Source organism: Nannobrachium achirus (assembly GCF_963921795.1).
Source record: "Nannobrachium achirus genome assembly, chromosome: 4".
NCBI lineage: Eukaryota > Metazoa > Chordata > Actinopteri > Myctophiformes > Myctophidae > Nannobrachium > Nannobrachium achirus.
The window spans coordinates 55,805,508-55,826,919 of record NC_137813.1 but is presented as its reverse complement, the minus strand read 5'-3'; the positions used below and the strand labels follow the sequence as shown (position 1 = coordinate 55,826,919).

Here is a 21,412-nt window from a genome sequence, read left to right as displayed (position 1 = left end):
GTTTGGCCAGTCCTGTCGAATATTCGACTATTCGAATACTTTGAGGTTGAATAATTCGAATACTGAAAATCACTATTCGTGAATGCCCTACCCCCAAACTCCCAGTCTCAGGGCAGGAACTCTAACCGCAAGTGCACTGAGCTGCTTATGAATTCAAGCGTGGTAGAGTTGAAGCGGGAAGAACAATGAGCTTGTTAATTCTGATAACAGCAGGCAGAATGAGACAAACAGAGAGAGAGAGAGAGAGAGAGAGGGACAATGCGAGACAGAGGGATTATAGAGATAGAGTATAATAGAGAGAGACACAAAGAAACAGAGTAAAGTGAAAGAGAGAGAGAGAGACACGCAGAGACACAGAGGTGAGTTGACAGCAGTTTGAGACAAAACCCGGCAACCAGATGCAGCTGGAATGTGTTCATGGCGGGAGACAAAACCCGGCAACCAGATGCAGCTGGAATGTGTTCATGACGAGAGGGACGTCTCCAGAGGCCGAGAGCTTTTGTCTTTGAGCTTTTTGAGCACTGCTTTGCCTGATTTTTTTAGACAAAAAAAATAAGCAACGAGGTCTGTAAAAACAAGCGCAAAAGAAGCAAACTATACAGTAGGCCACATGAGCACTTTATTTGGGAATAGCCGATCTACAAGCTCACAACGTGTCTCGATGCGACACATTGTGGGCTTTTAGATCTGCTATTTTCAACAACAACAAAAAACGGTGGAAAAATACACAATTTTACACTTGGTTGCATGCTGAAAATTTACAATCTACAAGCTCACAACACATCGCACTGGGACGCGGTGTGACGGCACAATTAAACATAAAATAATTTGTCTTTTAGTTCTACTGGATCTCTTCTCCACTCGTCCCTCCCTAAGATTTTAGTCTAGTTTTTATTTGTTGATGACATTTTCAATATATTTACTTAGTTTTAGTCATCATAGTTTTGTTTTTATTTAGTTTTGGTCTGGGAGAAAAGGATAGTCAACAAACATTTTTCGTCATAGTTTTAGTCAACAAAATCTGTAACTAGTCAAAGGTCTGTAACTCTGAGACACATGGAACCAAATGGACCCGTACATTCACAGAGTTATGGTGGTCCTTGAAATTAAATAACCGTTCCAAATGTGAAGGAACCTATTCGTGATTCCTCAATGTTGGATCCGGTTCCCCCGTTTCCTCCGGTTCCGAATCCCAACCCTAATCAACACTGCTCTCTCCCCCCTCTAACTGTCCCTGTGAACTGTATACTGTCATGAAACTGTACCCTTTCCTATACAAACTTCTAATGAAGTTTTCAATCAATCAATCTTCAAACCGAGCTCCCTCCATCCCTCTCTTCTTTCCCTCTAGTTCAGATGGACAGCAATCATTGTTCTGCCTTCCCTGCTGACTGTGGGTTTTGTAGTCTTTTACTGGATGGGTTGTTCTTGTTGCAGCCAGCAGGAGGGTGATATCTTCCACTTCTCGGATGATGCGGGGCGCCATTGGCTCAGGGGTAGAGAAACCTCCATTAGAACACGAAGGGTTCCCGAAGGGTTCCCAGTTCGAATCCGGACTCCCCCAGAGTTGGTGTCGAAGAGTCTTTGAGCAAGACTCTGAACCCCTAGTTGCTCCCGATGAGTAGGTTATTGGTGCCTTGCATGGTTTCCACCGCCATCGATGGGTGAATGTAATGCACAATCTCTGTAAAGCGCCTTGGATAAAGGCGCTATAAAAATGCACCATGGCATTTACCATTTATATTTATGATCTTCACATGTCCAGCTTACTGTAGTGTGAGTCGTCTCGCAGTCTCAGAGGGTGGGCTATGCAGGGGGAACAGGTGGTAATTACTGTAGGTTTTCGGCAGTCTGCTGAAGCTCGCCACAGGGAATATGTTTCCCCCTCTATGACAGCAGATCTCGTATACATTGAATGGTTGTAACCGCAGCAGTCAGACTTGTAGTCGTGTTGACAGCATTATCTTCCCGCACAGACGCACAATGCTGCAGTAGGATTTCTACTAAATTCGCCATAATGGATATCTCTCTGACAGCAGTGGAATGGAATAGAAGCTTCTGGAATGGTTTATCTGGCAGATACGAGAGAGAGAAAGGGTGTTTATTGTGTGTGTGTGCGTGCATGCATGCGTGTGTGTGAGAGAGAGAGAACAGAAAGAGAGTACAGTGAAATTGCAGAAATTGGATTGAAGGCTAGAGTTCACCCTGCCAAATAGACTAGATCATTTCCATAATACCTTTACTCCTTTACTAATATATATATATCTGTGCTGAAATTGGTAGAAACAAGCATCACCACCAGGCTGATGTGTCTGTGTGTCTCGCCTATACTGTCTCCCTCTCAGCTACCCACATGTCTGACTCTCCTACACACTCCGCTGTCTGTCTTTCTGTCTGTCTGATTCTCCTACACCATATATGGGCAATTGGCGGCCCGGGGGCCACATGCGGCCCCCACCTTCACTTGGTGTGGCCCGCAGGTTAATACCGGAATACTGATATATTATTGATTTCAGCTGTAATTCCGAACATGACCTGCTTTAATTCCATCAGTCTATATTAGTAGCTTAATGACTAGTATAGTAGGGTTAGGGTTAAAATGTCTTCTTTTATGTCCAACGTATTTGTATTTAGGTTCATAAGAGTTAACATGAGTATATAACTAAATGTGTTTGAAATTAAATCAAAATGTTACATTTCAGGATTCCAATTCAAAAATAAAACAAATAATTCAGGATTCCAATTCAAAAGAAGCAAAAATAGCCGATCTACAAGCTCAAAACTTTGAGCTTGTAGATCTGCAATTTTTGTTTCTTTTGTATGAGATACTAGAATGACAAAGTACATAGGACGTAGCAATATGCAATGTGGCCCTCTGGAGTGAAGGTGGAAATATAGTGGCCCTCGCCATCATCAAAGTTGCCCACCCCTGTCCTACACAGTCTCCATTTGTGTGTGTGTCCCCTATACTGGGTGTCTTTGTTACACTCTCCCTTTCGGTTATCTATCCCAAATGAAGCCAATATGCAGGAAGTTGAATGTCCCCGGCCTCTTTTAAACGAGTTTCTTTAGTAGAAAATGAATGGATGAAGAGGGAGTCTCTTCCCCCCCGGTCAGGACTGCAGACTCACTCCCGATTTTCCGCCGCAGTCTGAAATCTCACCTCTTCAGGCTTCACTCCTCTCTCCTCCTTGTATCCCTCCTTCTATCCCTTCTTGTCACATCTTTTGATAGATGAACTGTAGATACAGTATGTGTTTGGTACTAGGTTCACATATGCTGTTTATATTGCCTTCGATGGACCACGAATGCAAAGAATTTGGAGCATTTTGTTTAGGTAGACGATAGATGCTTGGTTTGCTTTAACAGGTATATTAATTTCTTGGAAGCACAACATTGTTGCAGTATACTGTAGGCTATACTCAGTCTTAGTTTTATTACAACCACAGTCTTCTACTGTTGCTCCACTGGGAGGGGAGCTATGCACGCACGCACACACACGCACGCACGCACGCACGTACGCACACACACACACACACACACACACACACACACACACACACACACACACACACCTTGTTCCGTTTTTAATTATTATTGACTGCTGTTGCAAACCAAATTGTGCCTCAGGGACATCAGAGCTTTACTGTACCATAACTTAGCTAACAAAACACAACACAAACACAGTGGTTTCTCTAAAAGCCTGCCAAGGACAGTACAGAGGGGACAAGTCATACAGTGTGTTGTACGTAAACGTACACCATTTTGCTGTTAATTGCTTTGTTTGTAGAGGTCACTAATTGGTATACATTTGTTTACATCGCGAGCAATTAAAGTACATGGAGCATAAAATTGCCATTATGTCCTGTTTGTTGCTCATTAGTACCGATAGAGATTTTGACTCATTTCACCCATTACCCCCTATAGGTAATCAGTTATGCCGCTCATCCCACATGGTTGCAAAGTGAAATGGGCAGGCTTCCTGAGTAGACAAAAATAGGCTATATTATAAAACAGGTCCCTAATCTTGTAGATTAAGAAGCCACAATAAGCACTGTTGTATTTTGCTACTACAAAACGTGTTAGATCAGTTGGGAGAAATCCTTTCAGTTTTCTGTGGTAGCCTTCAGTTTTCTGTGGTAGCCTACTCTTTCTGTGGTTTTTTAATCACTTTGTGAAGCGAAAAAAGGAGAAGAAAAAGGGGTGAAAAAAATAAAGAACATGGAGCGAATCTGTATGGATTTCCGAGCAAATATACCATACTCATATCTCTCAAATGAGGATTTTATGTAGCGTTTCCAATGGGAAGAAAAGTTTGGCACTAAGACATTGGAAACTAAAGCAGAACTGTTACTTCTATGTGATTCTGCAAGGGCCAAGGTTAAAATGCAGCTCATATACCGTGTTGATTGGAAAAAACAAAACAGACTTTCAGTCTACTTTGAGTAGAGTGGAATAGTTCTTTTCCATATCCCAGAGGGAATTAGTGTGCTGTCGGTCTCTCAAAACAGTCTGAAAGTTTTAAATAGGCAGTATAAAAATAGGTATAAAAAAGATAAAAAGAATAGCTAAATAGACTACTAAATAAAAGACAACAAAAGATACATACACAAATAATGATAATGAAATGCAAGAATAATAACGTGCATTAAAATAGCAGCAGTAGTGCATAATATAGTACATTAACATTTCTGGAAACCTGGGACTATGGCAGTGTATTTAGATATTGCAACAAAAGGTATTGCTCATTCAATGATTTGCACTGAGGCTATGCATTAAAATCAAATTCATGTTTAAGACACTTTAACCCATTAAGCAACATGACTGGTGTCACACCAGTCATGTTGCCATACTTAGCAACAGGCATGATGATACATTTATTTTAAGAGGTACATTTAATTTTTTTGTCCGTTTCTGCGGTTTCTTGGGCTGGATATGGCAGCCTGGAACAGTTGTTCCAGGCTGGAACAACTGTTCAGCTAAACTTGGCATGTTAGTAAACGTGCCACAATTAACAATAAGGAATTGCAACTGTGCAGCTGACCTGCGAAACCTGGGACTATACCATTCTGTCAAGATGGGGAGAATACAAGTGTGGAGAATACAATTATAACACCTTGTTAAAGTGACCATTTTGTTAAATTTAGCATTTGTAGTTATTTTACTGTAATTTAACAACATAATAACCAGCACAGATAGACAAAGAGACATTCATGGATTTATATTTAAAACTAACTTTTATTTTCCCCCCATGAACCCAGGGTATGGCAGCTGCATACCCCTGCCATACCCAATTGACGCCACTGCACTGACATAGTGTTAAGGAGAACTCCTTCTAACGCTATGGACCAGAGCTACGCTGTCCTCGGGCCAATCTTTCCACCAGCACACGAGTGCAGATCTAATCTAAACAGTCTTGCTCTGTGGAAGGTGACCCCTAACTATCCGAGTGACCCCCTTGTGTCCTCCCCTTTAGTGTCAGCAGGGGCGTCACAAGGGGTAGGAAAGTGGGACTGAGTTACTGGGGCCCAAGGTGGAGGGGCCCTTATAACTTTATCTATTGAAAAATAGCAGATATACAAGCTCACAGCGCGGCACCGAGTGCCGCGCTGCGAGCTTGTAGATCTGCTATTTTTGAAAAGTTGTGAAAATGAGTGAAAATCTTTGAATATATGTATTTTTGAAGCGAACATTTCTAACTCAAATGTTGCTTCTGGGAGTCCCTGGAACTAAATATTTTCAGATCGGGGTCCGTGGCCAAATACATATCATCTTGGGGGTCCTTGACATAGGTTTCTTGCTCACATTTTCACGATAAATCAAATTTCAATTTCAAAAATAGCAGATATACAAGCTCGCAGCGCGGCACTCGGTGCCGCGCTGTGAGCTTGTATATCTGCTATTTTTCAATAGTTAACATTCATGGGGGGCCCGCAGTGAATCCTTGTACCCAGGGCCCAGAATTTGGTGTGACGCCCCTGAGTGTCAGCCTCAGGGCAAAGTGTCAACTCTGCACATTACTGTCTCATAATGTAATAGACAGATTCAAGGATGAACCCTACCTCAGCGCCAATTAACTTCATGACAGTCAATCAGCTGCAATTAGCCAAGAGCCTGACCTTGTCACACGTGCACGCACGCACGCACGCACGCACGCACGCAAGCACACACACACACACACACACACACACACACACACACACGGATATTGCTGGGTTTAATTATTATTATTATTTTTTATGCTGCTGTTAGAATATCAATCATTGTCATGTGTGCTTTGGTGTGTGTGCAATGTGCATGCGTGTGTTTGTCAATGTCAATGAGAGAGAGAGAGAGAGAGAGAGAGAGAGAGAGAGAGAGAGAGAGAGAGAGAGAGAGAGAGACAGTAGATGAGAGGATGTGGATGAAGATGTACAATAACTGTACATTAAACAATACACGAGAGACTCCTGAGATGTATGGATAGAGATGGATAGAAAAGGGCGAGGGGATAACGTGATCCCTTATCATGGAAGCCTTCCTTAAATAGATGACAGGGGGGAGAGAGAGGGACGAGAGAGGGAGAGGATGGGGAAAGACAGTGTTATAGAGAGAGAGAGAGAGAGAGAGAGAGAGAGAGAGAGACAGAGCTCATTAGAGAGTATAAAGCACAGAGGAATGGAGAGAGGACGAGGGGGAGGAGTGGTGGAAAGTAACTAAGTACATGTACTCAAGTATTTTATTTTGTCTCCGTGCGTCAAAGGTCACGTCTCACCTAGAGACACTGGATCTGACACCCATTTTTTGCCAGATGGACAACGCGTTATATGGGTGAACCATCCATGTTCAATATTGAACTATGTCATTAATTTCCCTTTGAGTTGTTATGTGGAAATAAGAAAAGAAATCACACTTGTGTGAACTGAGTGGTGGAGGCTGTGTGTGTGCTTGTGTGTGCGCACTGTGCAAGTGTGTGTGTGTGTGTGTGTGTGTGTGTGTGTGTGTGTGTGTGTGTGTGCGTGCGTGCGTGCGTGCGTGGGTGCGTGCGTGCGTGCGTGCGTGCGTGCGTGCGTGCGTGCGTGCGTGCGTGCGTGTGGTCAGCACAGGTATTTCAGGCTGCATGCAGACACGCATTCACACATGCACGCATACACACACAGCTCCATATACTGTAGAAGTGGTGTGACCACCGCTCAAAAGTCCCTCCTCCCCCTTCTGTGTTGCCTAGAACTGGAGGATTGATTTGGGGGTTTCTGGAACCCCCCCTCCCCTCCCAAGGTCCCCTGACCCCACGTTGAGAAGCAGAGATCTATGATGTGTGCTCCCGCAGTGTGATGATGATGATGACGTCGTCGTTCTTCTCTTCCCTCCTCAGGCCACGGTCGGTCTGATCCGTAACTTGGCGCTGTGCCCGGTCAATCAGAATCCCCTGAGGGAGGCGGGAGCTATCCCGCGATTGGTCAACCTGTTGCTGAAGGCCCACCAGGACACGCAGAGACACGCCTCCTCAGCGCAGCAGACATACCAGGTACCAGTGCAGTAACACATTGGTTCTCAAAATTCTGACAAAGTTCTGACTTCCAGGGGGTCCCCACTCGCCAGCTAAATGATAGATATAGGAATCACATGGGTACCCTTATGGGTATGTAACTCGGAGAGTGTACAAATGGAACCAAATGGACCCTAACGGGTCCATTTGGTTCCATTTGTACACTCTCAGAGTTAAATTAACAACAAATTGGGGTCCCGGAGATAGTAATTCCATTACATGGGTCTGTAGCCTAATTCATGTCAAACTGGGGGGGGGGGGGGGGGGGTCCTTGAAAATTAAAATGGTTGGGGATCACAAAATCTTCTCTTATGGTCCCTGGTGTATCTTTTCAAATGGGGGTCCCTAGGCTAATAAGTGTCAATTTGGGGGTCCTTGACATGAATAGGTTTGAGAACCACTGCAGTAATACATACACACAGCAGACATACCAGGTACCAGCTGCTGTCATGATTATGATGTTTTACATGTTTGACGATTGATTGTCACTCAAATAATTGCGACGAACGATTTAATTGTGTTTCTGTCGTTGACAATTACATTTCTGTTTGGCTTTTAGGCTTTGAAGTTGCACATGGCAGATATGACACATAACCTAAATGTACAAATACATGACTTTAAAGAAGATCGCAATGCATTGTGAGCTTGTAGTTTTGCTATTTCCACTGTTTTTGAAAATGTTTGAAAATATATGAAAATGTTTTGTCATGGAAACGATTATGACGATTATGACAAAATAATTGAGATTTTGTCAAATAATGGTTTTTAGACAATTATGTAATAACTTTGACAGATATGTGTTTTGAATAGCCAACATATAAATGGATGAAGTGGTTAATAATGTCATTGTGATTGTGTAGCTAGCTGTATTAACTCATTTTGCCGGGGACCCCCTGTTAACTCCCCAAGGACCCCTGCCTGGGGGTCCCCGGACCCAATTTTGACAATGGTCTAGCAGTTTGAAATATTAGCCATACTGTAAAAAGAGTCTGAATGCAAGAAATAAAGCTATACAGCATAGGAAAAAAAACAGTACTGTATGTGACAAACAAATGATCACCATGGCATTCATCATTCCTGTCACTGCAACAAATGCCTGGCTAATGGTCTCTATGTCTCCATCTGTGCTGTGTTGGGCTGCGTGCTGTGTGTGTGTGTGTGTGTGTGTATGTGTGTGTGCGTGCGTGTTGGTGCGTGCGTGCCTACGTGCGTGCGTGCGTGCGTGCGTGTGTCTCTCTCTCTCTCCCCGCCCTCCAGGACGGGGTGCGTATGGAGGAGATAGTAGAAGGTTGCACCGGGGCACTGCACATCCTGGCCAGAGACCCCATGAACAGAGGAGAGATCGCCAGCATGCAGACCATTCCCCTGTTCGTTCAGGTGCTGTACCTGGGGGCTCACTTCAATTTTAAACACTTTAGTCCTAATACTTGGACATGAACTCAGCACAAAAAGAAAGGAAGCGTGACTTCGGCCCATTATATCTCCTCTTTAATAATACCAATTTGTATTGTTTTTTATATCATTTTTATCGTTTATTTGTCACCTTTTCAATGAGGTACAGTTTGTAAGCACCGGGCATTCGTGGAATGAGCACCACAGCCAAACGTGTGGGTAGCACAGACCCAAATATTGCCAAAATCCGGTCCATTATGTCACCCCTTTAATTATCCCAAATGGTATTGTGTTTGATATCATTGTTATTGGTGATTTGTCACCTTTACAACGAGGTACAGCTTGTAAGGATCTGGCATTCGTGGAATGAGCAACACAGCAAAACGTGTGGGTAGCGCCCATAGAGCTATAATAATAATAGAGAGGGCAACTGATATCCCCGCCCGTCCACTTGCATTGAGTTGCTCACCCAGCGCATGAAGCGTACTTCCGCGTTTGAAACGCCTCTGAAACGTGACGTAGTGGGTCAACTATTTGGCCTCTTAGCCAATCACGACGGTCGGGGAGCGAGAAACGGGGAGGCGGGGGTAGCGGGGGGCTATCTGCCTCTGTTTGAATAGTTGACCCAACTGCAGTACCTCAAACGGCCACCATGTACTTTTTGCTTCAAAGCGCCCCCAGGGTTCTGGGGGCTTGGTAGCGCCCCTCCAAAAAAATTCAAAATGGCCTGGCAGGCCTGCAATACTGTTCTTTTAGTGTTCACCTTTGTTGCTTGGAGCATTGAATGATTGCACTCTCCCACAGTAATAAGGTAAAGAAAGAACAAACACATATTGGCCATTTTTACACTTTGTTCATTTTAAGCTCAGTGTCAGGGAAGCCCAAAACGAGAGTAAATGCCAGCAGAACAGTATTGCAAGCCATTTTGGCAAAATTTTGGTTGGCACTACCCATACGTTTGGCTGTGTAGCTCATGCTTCGAATGCCCCATGCTTATGAGCTGTACATCTTTGTAAAAGTGACGAATCAACGATAAAAATGATATAAAACACACAATACAAATTGGTATTATTAAAGGGGAGATATAATGGACCGAAGTCAAGTTTTCCGGCAAAGTGGCCACAGCCCTGTAGCTCAGTGGGTAGAGAAGCTGTCTGGTATAGGTCACCGCCGCCGGTTTGTTTCCCGCCTCCGGCACCGGTCGAAGTGTCCCTGAGCAAAGACATTTAGACGTCACCTAACTAACTGCTCCCCCTGCGTGCTCAATATAAGCGTCTGAGTAGCTATCAGCCGGGTGATTGATAAGGTATCACCCACCCACTCGTCCCGTCATCTTATTTTTTGTACACAGGGCAGGGCTACCCTCCCTTCACTGGAATCATCTCACTTAAATCATCTCTCTATTCACATAATTGCCTCATCCATCCATCTTTCTCCCTCTCTCTCTCATCTGCCAGATAAAACACTAGTTTCTTTCCCAGCAGCTTCTATTCCATTCCACTGCTGTCAGAGAAATATCCATTATGGTGAATTTAGTAGAAATCCTACTGCAGCATTATGAGTCTCTGCATCTCTGCAGGAAGATAATGTCACTCGCACGCACGCACGCACGCACGCACGCACGCACGCACGCACGTGCACAGGCACTTTCTCGTAAAGGCTCCACAATTCGGTCTGAGATAATAATCCAATTCGGGTTCCGTTTAATTTTCACCATGTCACGGCGACATCCATCCCAGTTATTAGTCGTGGTGATTTGAGGAAGGAAATTATGTCATTTTGTTTTTGTTTCGTGCATTTTGTGTGAACGTGCATTTGTTGTGAGCTTTCTGGCATCACGTCTAAATGAAGCGAGGGCTTTTAATGAACTGATCTCTCTTTCACTCCCTGAAATTCCCCAGAAGAGAAGATATTTATGTAAAATAAATAATATCGAGTCCTGTGCCCGGGGGCGTGTGCACAGTATATGAGGGATTGAATGTAGGAGTCTCGGAAGTATGTTGGAGAACCCAGACTAGGGCATTCACCAAATATTCGAATATCAAAGTCACTGTTGGTCGTTGTTCACCGAAATCGAATATTTGCTTATTTTTTAATTTTTTTTTGTCTTTGAAAATACTGTATATATGTTTCTTCATGGTTTATAAAGCTTGGCTAGATAGGAAGTCATAAGAACCCTGACAAGCACTTGGGATTGTAGGTATTACATTTAATGTGACTTGGTTCCACAGATAAATATTGTGAAAATAGCAGATCTACATGCTCACAACGCCTCGCAACGCGAGGCGTTGTGAGCATGTAGATCAGCTATTTTCACAATGTTCGCCTCTTGCTTACTTAATATTTGACAGTTTGGCCATTCCTGTCGAATATTCGACTATTCGAATACTTTGAGGTCGAATAATTTGAATACTAAAAATCGCTATTCGTGATTGCCCTAGCCCAGACCGGTGCCCCTTTGGGCAGAATAGTCACCATTGATGTCCAGTTGTGCAATACTCGTTGTATCCTTCCCCTTTCATGCCCATACATTATATGGAGATCTCTTATCTTTATCTGTCTGGCTCTCTTTTGTGCCCATATGGTGTTCTGTGTCCAGGCCAATCTATGAAATCTCCAAATTTGGGCACTGTAGTGATGTCAGTCAGTGATGTGAGTCATCTCCAAATTTGGTCACTTGTTTCATCATGTCAGACAGACACTATTTGGGCATTGTTTCAGCATCAGGCTGTTACCATGGTGACGACACTGTTTAGTGTCTGTGATGTCAGCATGCAGACAGACGACAGACGGCGGACAGACAGGTATTCCATAAATTAATAGTTAGAAAATAAAATAAAAATAGGTATAGATATACAAAAATAGCAGATGTACAAGCTTTTAGATTTGCTATTCTACCACTTTTTGTAGTCACATACTGGATTCTGATTGGCTTAAAACAGTGGTAAATCAGTCAACAACCCACTCCCTCTCATGGTAAATGGCTTACTTTTTGAATTGCCAAGGTATACTGTAAATGGATACAGTGGTTAAAACAATTGTGACGCTGTACTAACTATTTTAGCTGGGGACCCCCTTTGACTCCCCCCCAGGAACCCCTGGGGGTCTTTGCGAACCACTGTCTTACGGTGATTCTCAGGACTCTCGCTCTCTAATCAGATGTACAACTGACCGTTCATTTTACACTGTGTGTGCGTGTGTGTGTGTGTGTGTGTGTGTGTGCGTGTGCGTGTGTGCGTGCGTGCGTGCGTGCGTGCGTGCGTGCGTGCGTGCGTGCGTGCGTGCAGCTGTTGTACTCGTACGTGGAGAACGTGAAGCGCGTGTCTGCAGGCGTCCTGTGTGAGCTGGCTCTGGACAAGCAGTCTGCTGAGGTCATCGATGCCGAGGGAGCCTCCGCCCCCCTGATGGAGCTGCTGCACTCCAACAACGAGGGCATCGGTACGCAGGCACACAGACACACACACACGGAGACCCCTGTTACTGAACAAACACAATATATCATTAAGTAGGCCTACTACCAGAATATAGAGCTATTAACACTTATTTTAACCAAAGAAAATCACTTACCCTACCTTTCAAGTTTAAATGTAAAATAGATTTTTGAAAAGGGAAAAAAAACGAATTCTTCCAACGGGCAGCGCTTCTTCTACCATAGAGCATCGCAGTGGGCGTGCATGGTTTACTGGTTCCACAAAAAAATAACCTGTTAATTTCCTCATAAACTTATAATAATTATGTTAAGCTTAGAGGATGACAGTGAATCATGACCATAAAACCTTCGTTTCTATGAAAAGAAGATTTTGAAAATCGCAAAACAAAGGGTATTTAGTAAATGTAGTATATCAAATAATGTAATGTTACATTTGTTTTTATATAGGATCAAAGGTTTTATGGTCGTGATTCACTGTAATCCCGGATGGCTTGGTTCTAGGCATAACCTAATTGTTATAAATATTTTTGTAAGAGTCTACGGGGAAAATGAATGGGGAATTTTAGTGGAGCCTGGAAACCACTTCCGCTGCCATGCTCTGTAGTCCCACACAGACCACACAACTGTTCATAGTTGTGGAGAGTTTCAAAGCTGCATGGATGACAGAGGACGTGTGGCGCCCCCTACAGGCAGTCGGCAGCAGAAAGACACCTGCCCTACATGCTTAACCAATGTCCCATCCATGACACCATGACCATAATCACCACATGACTACTCAACGGCATTTGACTAAATCAATCTCACAATTATCCTCCAGCAGCAGCTTATTGAATTAGGCATCAGGCCAGAACTCACAGAGTCGCTATGCAATTCTATGAGCAGAGCAGACACACAACAGAGAGTCCGTGTGTGTGTGTGTGTGTGTGTGTGTGTGTGTGGGTGTGTGTGTGTGTGTGTGTGCGTGCGTGTGTGCGTGCGTGCGTGCGTGCGTGCGTGCGTGCGTGTGGAGGCACGCGCAGACATAGACATCAAAGGGGCCTTGTAAAAAGTGCCCTCTCCAGACCATGAATGCAGTTTTTACTATAGGGTGAAAGGATTGCAAATGCCCCTCTTTCCATGCCATACCTGAAGGCAACATTCAAGAGAATTGCCTTGTCCAAACTCTCTTGAACTTGAATGCAGCATAATTATGTTGAAAGCATTGCCCTCTATGTGTACAAATCCATGCCGTACACCAATATCCTGTATTGACTTGATTATTAGGGGTGGATATTGGCAAGAATCTGGCGATGCAATACGTATCACGATACTTGGGTCACGATGCAACAGTATCACGATATATTGCGAATCTTTGCGATACACTACTATTGTGATACTATCGCGATAAATCAGCTTTAAAAGCTGCTCTAATGTTGTTGTTTTCGTCGTTCGCAGCCATTTTCTCGAGAGACCTCACTCACTGAACCGTGGGAAGGGGAAGTAGCTACTATAGTAAAGCGAAATCTAGAGGCAGCGGAGTGTCAGGACCGGACTTCTACCATTGGTTCCTATACATGGGAACATATTTTATTTCCCTCAAAGTATCGCGATACTACGGCCTGAAGTATCGATTGCAGTATTGGCAAATAAACTATCGCGATGTATTGCCATATCGATTATATTGCCCACCCCTATTGATTATGCTTAGTTTAGTGCGCTGCGACGCGTTGTGAGCTTGGAGGTCTGCTATTTTCGACATTTCCAACAAAAGGCCCTTTTAGAAATTTCAGCCCCTGCCTCTCTAACATTCTCTGCACGTCCCTGTGTGTGTGTGTGTGTGTGTGTCTGTGTGTGTGTGTGTGTGTGTGTGTGTGTGTGTGTGCGTGCGTGTATGCGTGTGTGCGTGCGCGTGTGTGCGTGTGGTGTCTTCAGCTACGTACGCTGCAGCCGTGCTGTTCCGCATCTCAGAAGACAAGAGCTCCGACTACAGGAAGAGAGTGTCGGTGGAGCTCACACACTCTCTGTTCAAACACGACCCCTCCGCCTGGGAAATGGTAGGAACTCTGACCCCCCTGACACACCCTCAGTGGTGGGAAAAAGTACTCACGTTTTTATTTTTTAGGAGTAGTTCACAAAGTCATAAGAACCCTGACAAGCACTTGGAACTGTAGGTATTACATTTAATGTGACTCGGTTCCACAGATAAATATTGTGAAAATAGCAGATCTACATGCTCACAATGCCTCGCGTTGCGAGGCGTTGTGAGCATGTAGATCAGCTATTTTCACAATGTTCGCCTCTTGCTTACTTAATATTTGACAGTTTGGCCAGTCCTGTCGAATATTCGACTATTCGAATACTTTGAGGTCGAATAATTTGAATACTAAAAATCGCTATTCGTGAATGCCCTAGCCCAGACCGATGCCCGTTGGGCAGAATAGTCACCATTGACGTCCAGTTGTGCAATGACTTTTTTTTCCTATTGATTACTCTTGCCATGGAGACTTGAGATCAATAATATATTTTTGTATTTGTCGCATTCCTTAGACAAAATAATTGATTATAGTAAGTTTATCCCAATTGATTCCGGATGAGGACCCAAATGCATTTGTGGGTTTTGAATATTTTTGAACCGATTCTATAAATGTCAAAATCCTTCTTCTAAATCATTGGTTCTCAAACTTTTTCATGTCAAAATTACATGCACATCTCAAAATATGTTGTTCCAGGGACCCCCCAGAAGCAAATATTTGAGTTACAAAGTTGAGTTCGCTTTTAAAGAGATACATTCAAAGATTTGCAGATAGCAGATCTACAAGCTCTTACTCTAGATCTGCTATTTTTTAATAGTTAAAGCATAAAATAATGGTTAAAGTGGTTCCAGGTCTTAATGGGATATGATGCATTCTAAGGTTACCATATGGCAGGGGTCTTCAACAGGGGGTCCGGGGCCCCTAGGGAGTCCTCAGAGTTACTACAGGGGGTCCTCCAAATCTTCCAATCCTTTTTAAATTAACAACTTGAACCCTAGTGTCCATATTCTGAGAACTGTAGTGCTGCGAGGCATTGTGAGAGGGAGGAAAAGAGCAGACTAAGTACATTGTGAAAGGTCAAGTTTATTATGTAATGACGGCTCAAGTGGTTAAATATCTGAAAACACAAATTGACATGAATCCAAAATATGCTGATGATTGTGTGGTCAAACGATGAAACTATATGGAATCTATGAAGAGGTTGTGGGGGTCCCTGCTTCATCTCTCTCTCAACTAAGGGGTCCTTGGCCTGAAAACGTTGAAGACCCCTGGCCTATGGGAAACCCCCCCCCCCCCCCCCAAAAAAACAACGCAGTGACCCAGGGTATAGTGGGAGTTATGTCAAGACTTCACTATATTGTGCAGGACGGGTCTGCTTCATGTCGGCTTCCATTGGAAAGAACTTGTAGCTGCGCTGTGCGTGCGTGCAGATACAGTGTCTTATCTGAGGTATGAGGTGTGACCCTCGCTTGACTGCTCTCTCTTCCTCTCCCTCTCCCTCTCCCTCTCCCTCTCTCTCTCTCTCTCTCTCTCTCTCTCTCTCTCTCTCTCTCTCTCTCTCTCTCTCTCTCTCTGCAGGCCCATAATGCAGTACCTCTGGAGCCTAGCTACCTGTCTGACGGTGAGTAGAACATAATTGAAACAATCATTGAAATAAATAAATAAAAAGACAGACACACACACACACGTGTAGACCTGCTGCGACACCATTATGTGTGCATGTGCTTGTGCCTGCGTGTGTGTGTGTGTGTGTGTGTGTGTGTATGTGGGGGGGTGGGTGCTTGCAGAGAGGAGAGAGTGTGTGTCTCTTGGGAGGTGAGGTCTTTGAAAGAGAGTGTTGCATTTTTTCACTTCTACTTCCAAACATACTGCAGTGGCCACACGCACGCACGCACGCACGCACGCACGCACGTGTGTACACACACACACACACACACACACACACACACACACACACACACACACACACACACACACACACACACACACACACACACACACACACACACACACAGAGCTGTCAGTCATCATAATAGAGGTCAGTTTAAGGTCCTCTGGTTTCTCTACTTGTCGGAAATATATTAACTATAGAACTATTCATCTATTCACTGACTGTCTGTCTACATACACTGTCTGTCTGCCTGCCTGTCGACAGATGCTTTAGAATAAGTTGGACGAATAGGATGAATTATATTGGAGTACCGAAGTCCTGACGTCACTCTCTCAACCCCTGGGTCGCGGAAGTCATTTCTACATGGAGAATAACTTTGGGTCGTCTTAGAATCGTCTCATATAAGCATTGTGGTCCACAAATTAACAAGCTGTTGTTAAAATGTGTTTAAATCAACGGAGAAGTGGAAGAACATTATTTTGACAGATGCTCCACATCACCAGATGGCTGCTATATATCCTACACCGCAATTTATCCATGTGTAACTCTCTCTCTGAGATTAACACTGAGGATTGTGCCGTGTAACAGATAAAGGAGGCCATGATCCACTCCTACTCATTTCCTGTATGAAAATTGGAGCAGATCCTGTTGGGAGCAACTTCAATCAGGACTGCAGACGCACTCTGCAGTGTTGCCAAGTCTGCTTATTATAAGCGACTTTGTTTGGGGTTTGTTTGGGGGACTTGTTTCTAAAGTGTAGTTGCTTTTTTGGGCTTGCTTCCTAAAGTTGTTTAAACCAGTGGTTCTCAAACTTTTCCGTGTGTGGGTGGGTGGGTGGGTGCGTGTGAGCAGGCGTGCGTGCGTGCGTGCATGTAGTGCGTGCTCATGTGGCCTACACGCACACACACGCGCGCGCACACGCACACAGACTCCCTCCCTGTCTCCCTCTCTTTCATGCGCAGTGCCACCGAGGCACTGACACCGCGAATCAAACACACACGCGACAACCGAAGCACCGAAATGAAGCACGCAAACGAACGCGCGCTACCACCAACACAATCAAAACAAACACACGCAGGCACGCAGTCACGTTGTTACACAAAAAGACAGACAGCTTAATAACCCACATAATTAGCCTATATTAATTTATATGTATAATATGGGCGCATTGAGCGTCAATTTTTATTTTCACCACTAGGGGGGCCCGTGGGTTTAGTGCCCATCAACCCTATACAAATTACGCTTATGGATGGATGTGAAGTGAGAGCAAATAGGCCTAATGAACTGTGTGTGTGTGTGTGTGTGTGTGTGTGTGTGTGTGTGTGTGTGTGTGTGTGTGTGTGTGTGTGTGTGTGTGTGTGTGTGTGTGTGTGTGTGTGTGTGTGTGTGCGTGCGTGCGTGCGTGCGTGCGTGCGTGCGTGCGTGCGTGCGTGCGTGCGTGCGTGCGTGCGTGCGTGCGTGCGTGCGTGCGTGCGTGCGTGCGTGCGTGCGTGCGTGCGTGCGTGCGTGCGTGCGTGCGTGCGTGCGTGCGTGCGTGCGTGCGTGCGTGCGTGCGTGCGTGCGTGCGTGCGTGTGTGGTCAGAGTTAGATGGAGGTTACCCTCAGTACGGATACGCTGAGCTCGTCGACCCCGAGCTACATGAACCATACATCCCTGACATGACCTATGACCCCAGGCAGGCCTACCCAGAGCCACTCTAACAGGTACAACCCACGCAGCCACGCACGCACGCACGCACGCACGAACGCACGCACGCACGAACAGGTACAACCCACGCAGCCACGCAGCCACGCACGCACGCACGCACACACACACACACACACACACACACACACACACACACACACACACACACACAAATTCCGGTCGTAGCTGTTGATTGTTCAGGTATCTCTTCATTTCTTGAGCGTCCAACTCGATTAAATTAAATTAAATTGAATTCATTTCAATTCAATTCAATTCAATTCAATTCAATTCAATTTAGCTCAATTCAAAGGGCTTTATTGGCATGAGAAAACATGCAAACGCAAAAGTGGAACAATACAGTCAAAACAAAATAATGTATGTACAATTGAAGGGAACAGAAATAGTGTTCTCAGAGCAGTTACGTTGCAACTGAGGCAAATCTAACTTACAAAACCATAAGAGTTGTGCACATGCTGTCGGAATAGTTGGCCTGTATATATACAGTATACGCATGGGAACGCATTTTTGAAAATATGTGAACATTTGTGCAAGTCTTTGAATATATTGACCCGATTCCGTTTTTGGAAAAACTCATGTTTCATGCTCTCAAACCTTTTCATGTCAATGACCCCCAGAATTACATTTATCACGTGTATCAGTGATCCCCCATGAAGCAAATATTTGAGAAACAAATGTTAGCTTTTAAAAAATAGATTAAATAAGTTAAAATGTTCACGATTAAAAAAGAAAGAAAAAGAAAAATAGCAGATCAACAAGCTCATAGTGTGGAAAAACTCATGTTTCATGCTCTCAAACCTTTTCATGTCAATGACCCCCATCTGTCTGTATGTAGGCCTACAGTGTTTTTTTTGTTTGTTTTTTTACAAATTACAATCCTTTTCCTCACAGGGTCCTACAGAATGTGCAATAGAGACAACTGTACGAAGAGGAGGTGAACGACACGATGCAAGAGGAGGAAGGCGATGAGCAAGATGAAGACGAAAGGTTTCAATCAAAGAGAGAAGTCTCAGCCCGCCCCTGCGGGGCGTGGGAACCAACAGCTCGTCCCTGCGGGCTATGGGAAGCAAACCCCATTTGGCAATCAATAACTTTCTATATATATACTGTATATATAAAAAAAACACAGATCCCTTATTGAAAAAAGAAGAAGAAGTTAAGGTTACAGGTTATTGTTGCTGTAAATGAAAACTGTCCCTTTTCTATGATGTTTTACTGTGTGTGTGCGTGGGCGTGTGTGTGCGTGGGCGTGTGTGTGTGTGCGTGCGTGCGTACGTGCGTGCGTGCGTGCGTGCGTGTGTCTGGTGGGGGGGACAGTGGGCAGCAGGTGGTTACGATACACCTTTAGGCTATTGTTTCAATTGGAACAATTAAAACAGACAAAGTTGTCTAACAATGCTTATTCATTTTTAGGATTGTTTTGTTGAGAATGTATTGAGAAAACCTCAATCTACTCCACACACAGAACAGGCCAACAAACAGGCATTATTAGCCTGGCTTGGAACCTGGTGAAACAAAATGAACATTAAGGCCGAGTGTCATGCTAAATAGGCACGGGTCTGAAACATGAAACCCATTAAACAACATTTGAACTGTCTGCTAGGTCGTCAGGACAGCACATGAAACAATATCAACTAATACGATTGGGCTGTTTAATAAGCTTTTATGAAATTCTAAAATTGATTCAGTTCATCCGTTTTTTCTCTGCCAAGGGGGAAATACATTATCATTATGATTAGATTTGTCACAACTATCGTATCAATATTGTATTATTGATTTAATTTTAGATTTTAGAATGATGGTACATTGTTATGTCGGACAAGACATTATTATTATATTTTCTTTAAGTAGTTTTTGACGGATCTTTCATTTTTAAACACATCTCTTTAAAATGTGAACTTAATCTTACAAATATCAAATTAATAGATGTAATCTGCAACAAAATAGTTTTTGCAGATAGTTTTTTTTTTATCTACAAGAAGAAAAAATATATATATTCAATTGGGCAAGGCTCCTTTGTCCATTTGAGAACTTCCAAGAGGTGTTGGTGTATCGTAGCTGTTAGCTACACCATCTCTCAACATGTCTCCCCTGTGTATTTGGAACAGTGCAACATGTCCCGGAGTTGTCCACGTGTGTTCGTTGCATGGCGGTATACCGTACGTGTGTTCATATTCTCCATTCATCAGTCACACTCTGATAAAGACAGCCGGCCTTCAGAACTCAATGGAAGCTCCTTTGTAAACTAAAAAAAAGGAAAAAGGAACAAGCCCAACCTGATGGACTTATTGCGATGCTCTGAGAAGGTTGAGGTAAAGGGAGGACTGTTATCAGTTTACAGTGGTTCTCAACCTTTTCAGGCTGTGATCCTCCAGAATAATCTTAATTTGTAGTGAACTGGGGACGCCCCCACCCTGATAAGCACAAGGAATGTTGGAGTTTAGGCATTCGATGACTCGGTTCCACAAAATAGTCGATCTACAATCACATTGTGAGGCACTGTGAGCATGTAGATCAGCTATACCAAAATATTATTTTTATTATTATTTGCCAATTTGGTCAATGTTCAACCAGCTTTCATTGAGGTATTAAAAAATGTATTTAAAGGCCTTAAATGGTCATTTCACTATCATCTGGGGACGCCCCCGAAATCATGTGGGGTCCCGACCCATAGGTTGAGAACCACTGAGTTAGAAGTTCAAAGGTGCAATCAACAGATCCGATGGTGACCCTTGACCTTCACTCAGTGGAGAGTCTTTTTAAATGGTCCCTCTGCAGTAAAAAAAAAAAGAAAAAAGGACTTCAGATCTGACACCGCCCCAATGGACTACAAATCCCATAGTGACCTAGACTCCTTCGCCTTGGATCACCAACGCGAGATAGCGTTGCCTGAGCAAAATGGACTACAAATATGTCATCTAGCCGGACTATAAATGGACTACAAACGTGTCTCTCCAGTCATCACGGCCGGTCGTTTCTGAATAGTATTGTTGTGAGTCGTAAGCTGATGACGCAGCAAAACATATACATTGTGATTTTGGCATAGCGACAAAGCCGTTTTATACTGGGTGTGTCTTCACCAAGCTGTGTATTGTAATGAAAGAGTTGTTTCTTATTCTGCTTCTTTATGCATCTTTATGCGTGTGTTTGTGTGTGCGTGTGCGTGTGTGTTTTAGGGCATTAACGAAAAAGTCGACAAGTCGACTCGGTCGACTTCATTACACAAGTGGACTCCCACCAGAGAAAGTCGAAAGTCAAAGTTGAAAAAACATATATATACTTTCTATTGTGAAAATAGCAGATCTACATGCTCACAATGTAGATCGGCTATTTTCACAATTTCTGCCTCTATATATTTGACAATTTGGACAATGTTTAATTTGCCATTTTCTAGGTATTAAAAAGTCCTTAAATATATGTTTCACATTATGTTAATCATCTGGGGACCCCCCCC

At 43.8% G+C, this 21,412-nt stretch overlaps 1 protein-coding gene across 2 annotated transcripts in view; it reads left to right on the top strand.

Annotated features, from left to right (window-relative positions):
* Positions 1-19,158, top strand: part of jupb (junction plakoglobin b) — a 135,926-nt gene extending 116,768 nt beyond the window's left edge. The window contains exons 11-17 of one of the 2 annotated variants that reach the window (XM_080724556.1): positions 7,355-7,507; positions 8,786-8,905; positions 12,208-12,358; positions 14,262-14,383; positions 15,941-15,983; positions 17,842-17,957; positions 18,850-19,158. In XM_080724556.1, the coding sequence (XP_080580682.1) occupies positions 7,355-7,507; positions 8,786-8,905; positions 12,208-12,358; positions 14,262-14,383; positions 15,941-15,983; positions 17,842-17,954 (702 nt within the window). In that variant the 3' untranslated portion in view covers positions 17,955-17,957; positions 18,850-19,158. Of the gene's footprint in view, positions 1-7,354; positions 7,508-8,785; positions 8,906-12,207; positions 12,359-14,261; positions 14,384-15,940; positions 15,984-17,835; positions 17,958-18,849 lie in introns of both variants that reach the window. The other variant, XM_080724555.1, reaches the window with a different exon arrangement.
* Positions 19,159-21,412: the final 2,254 nt, after the last annotated feature.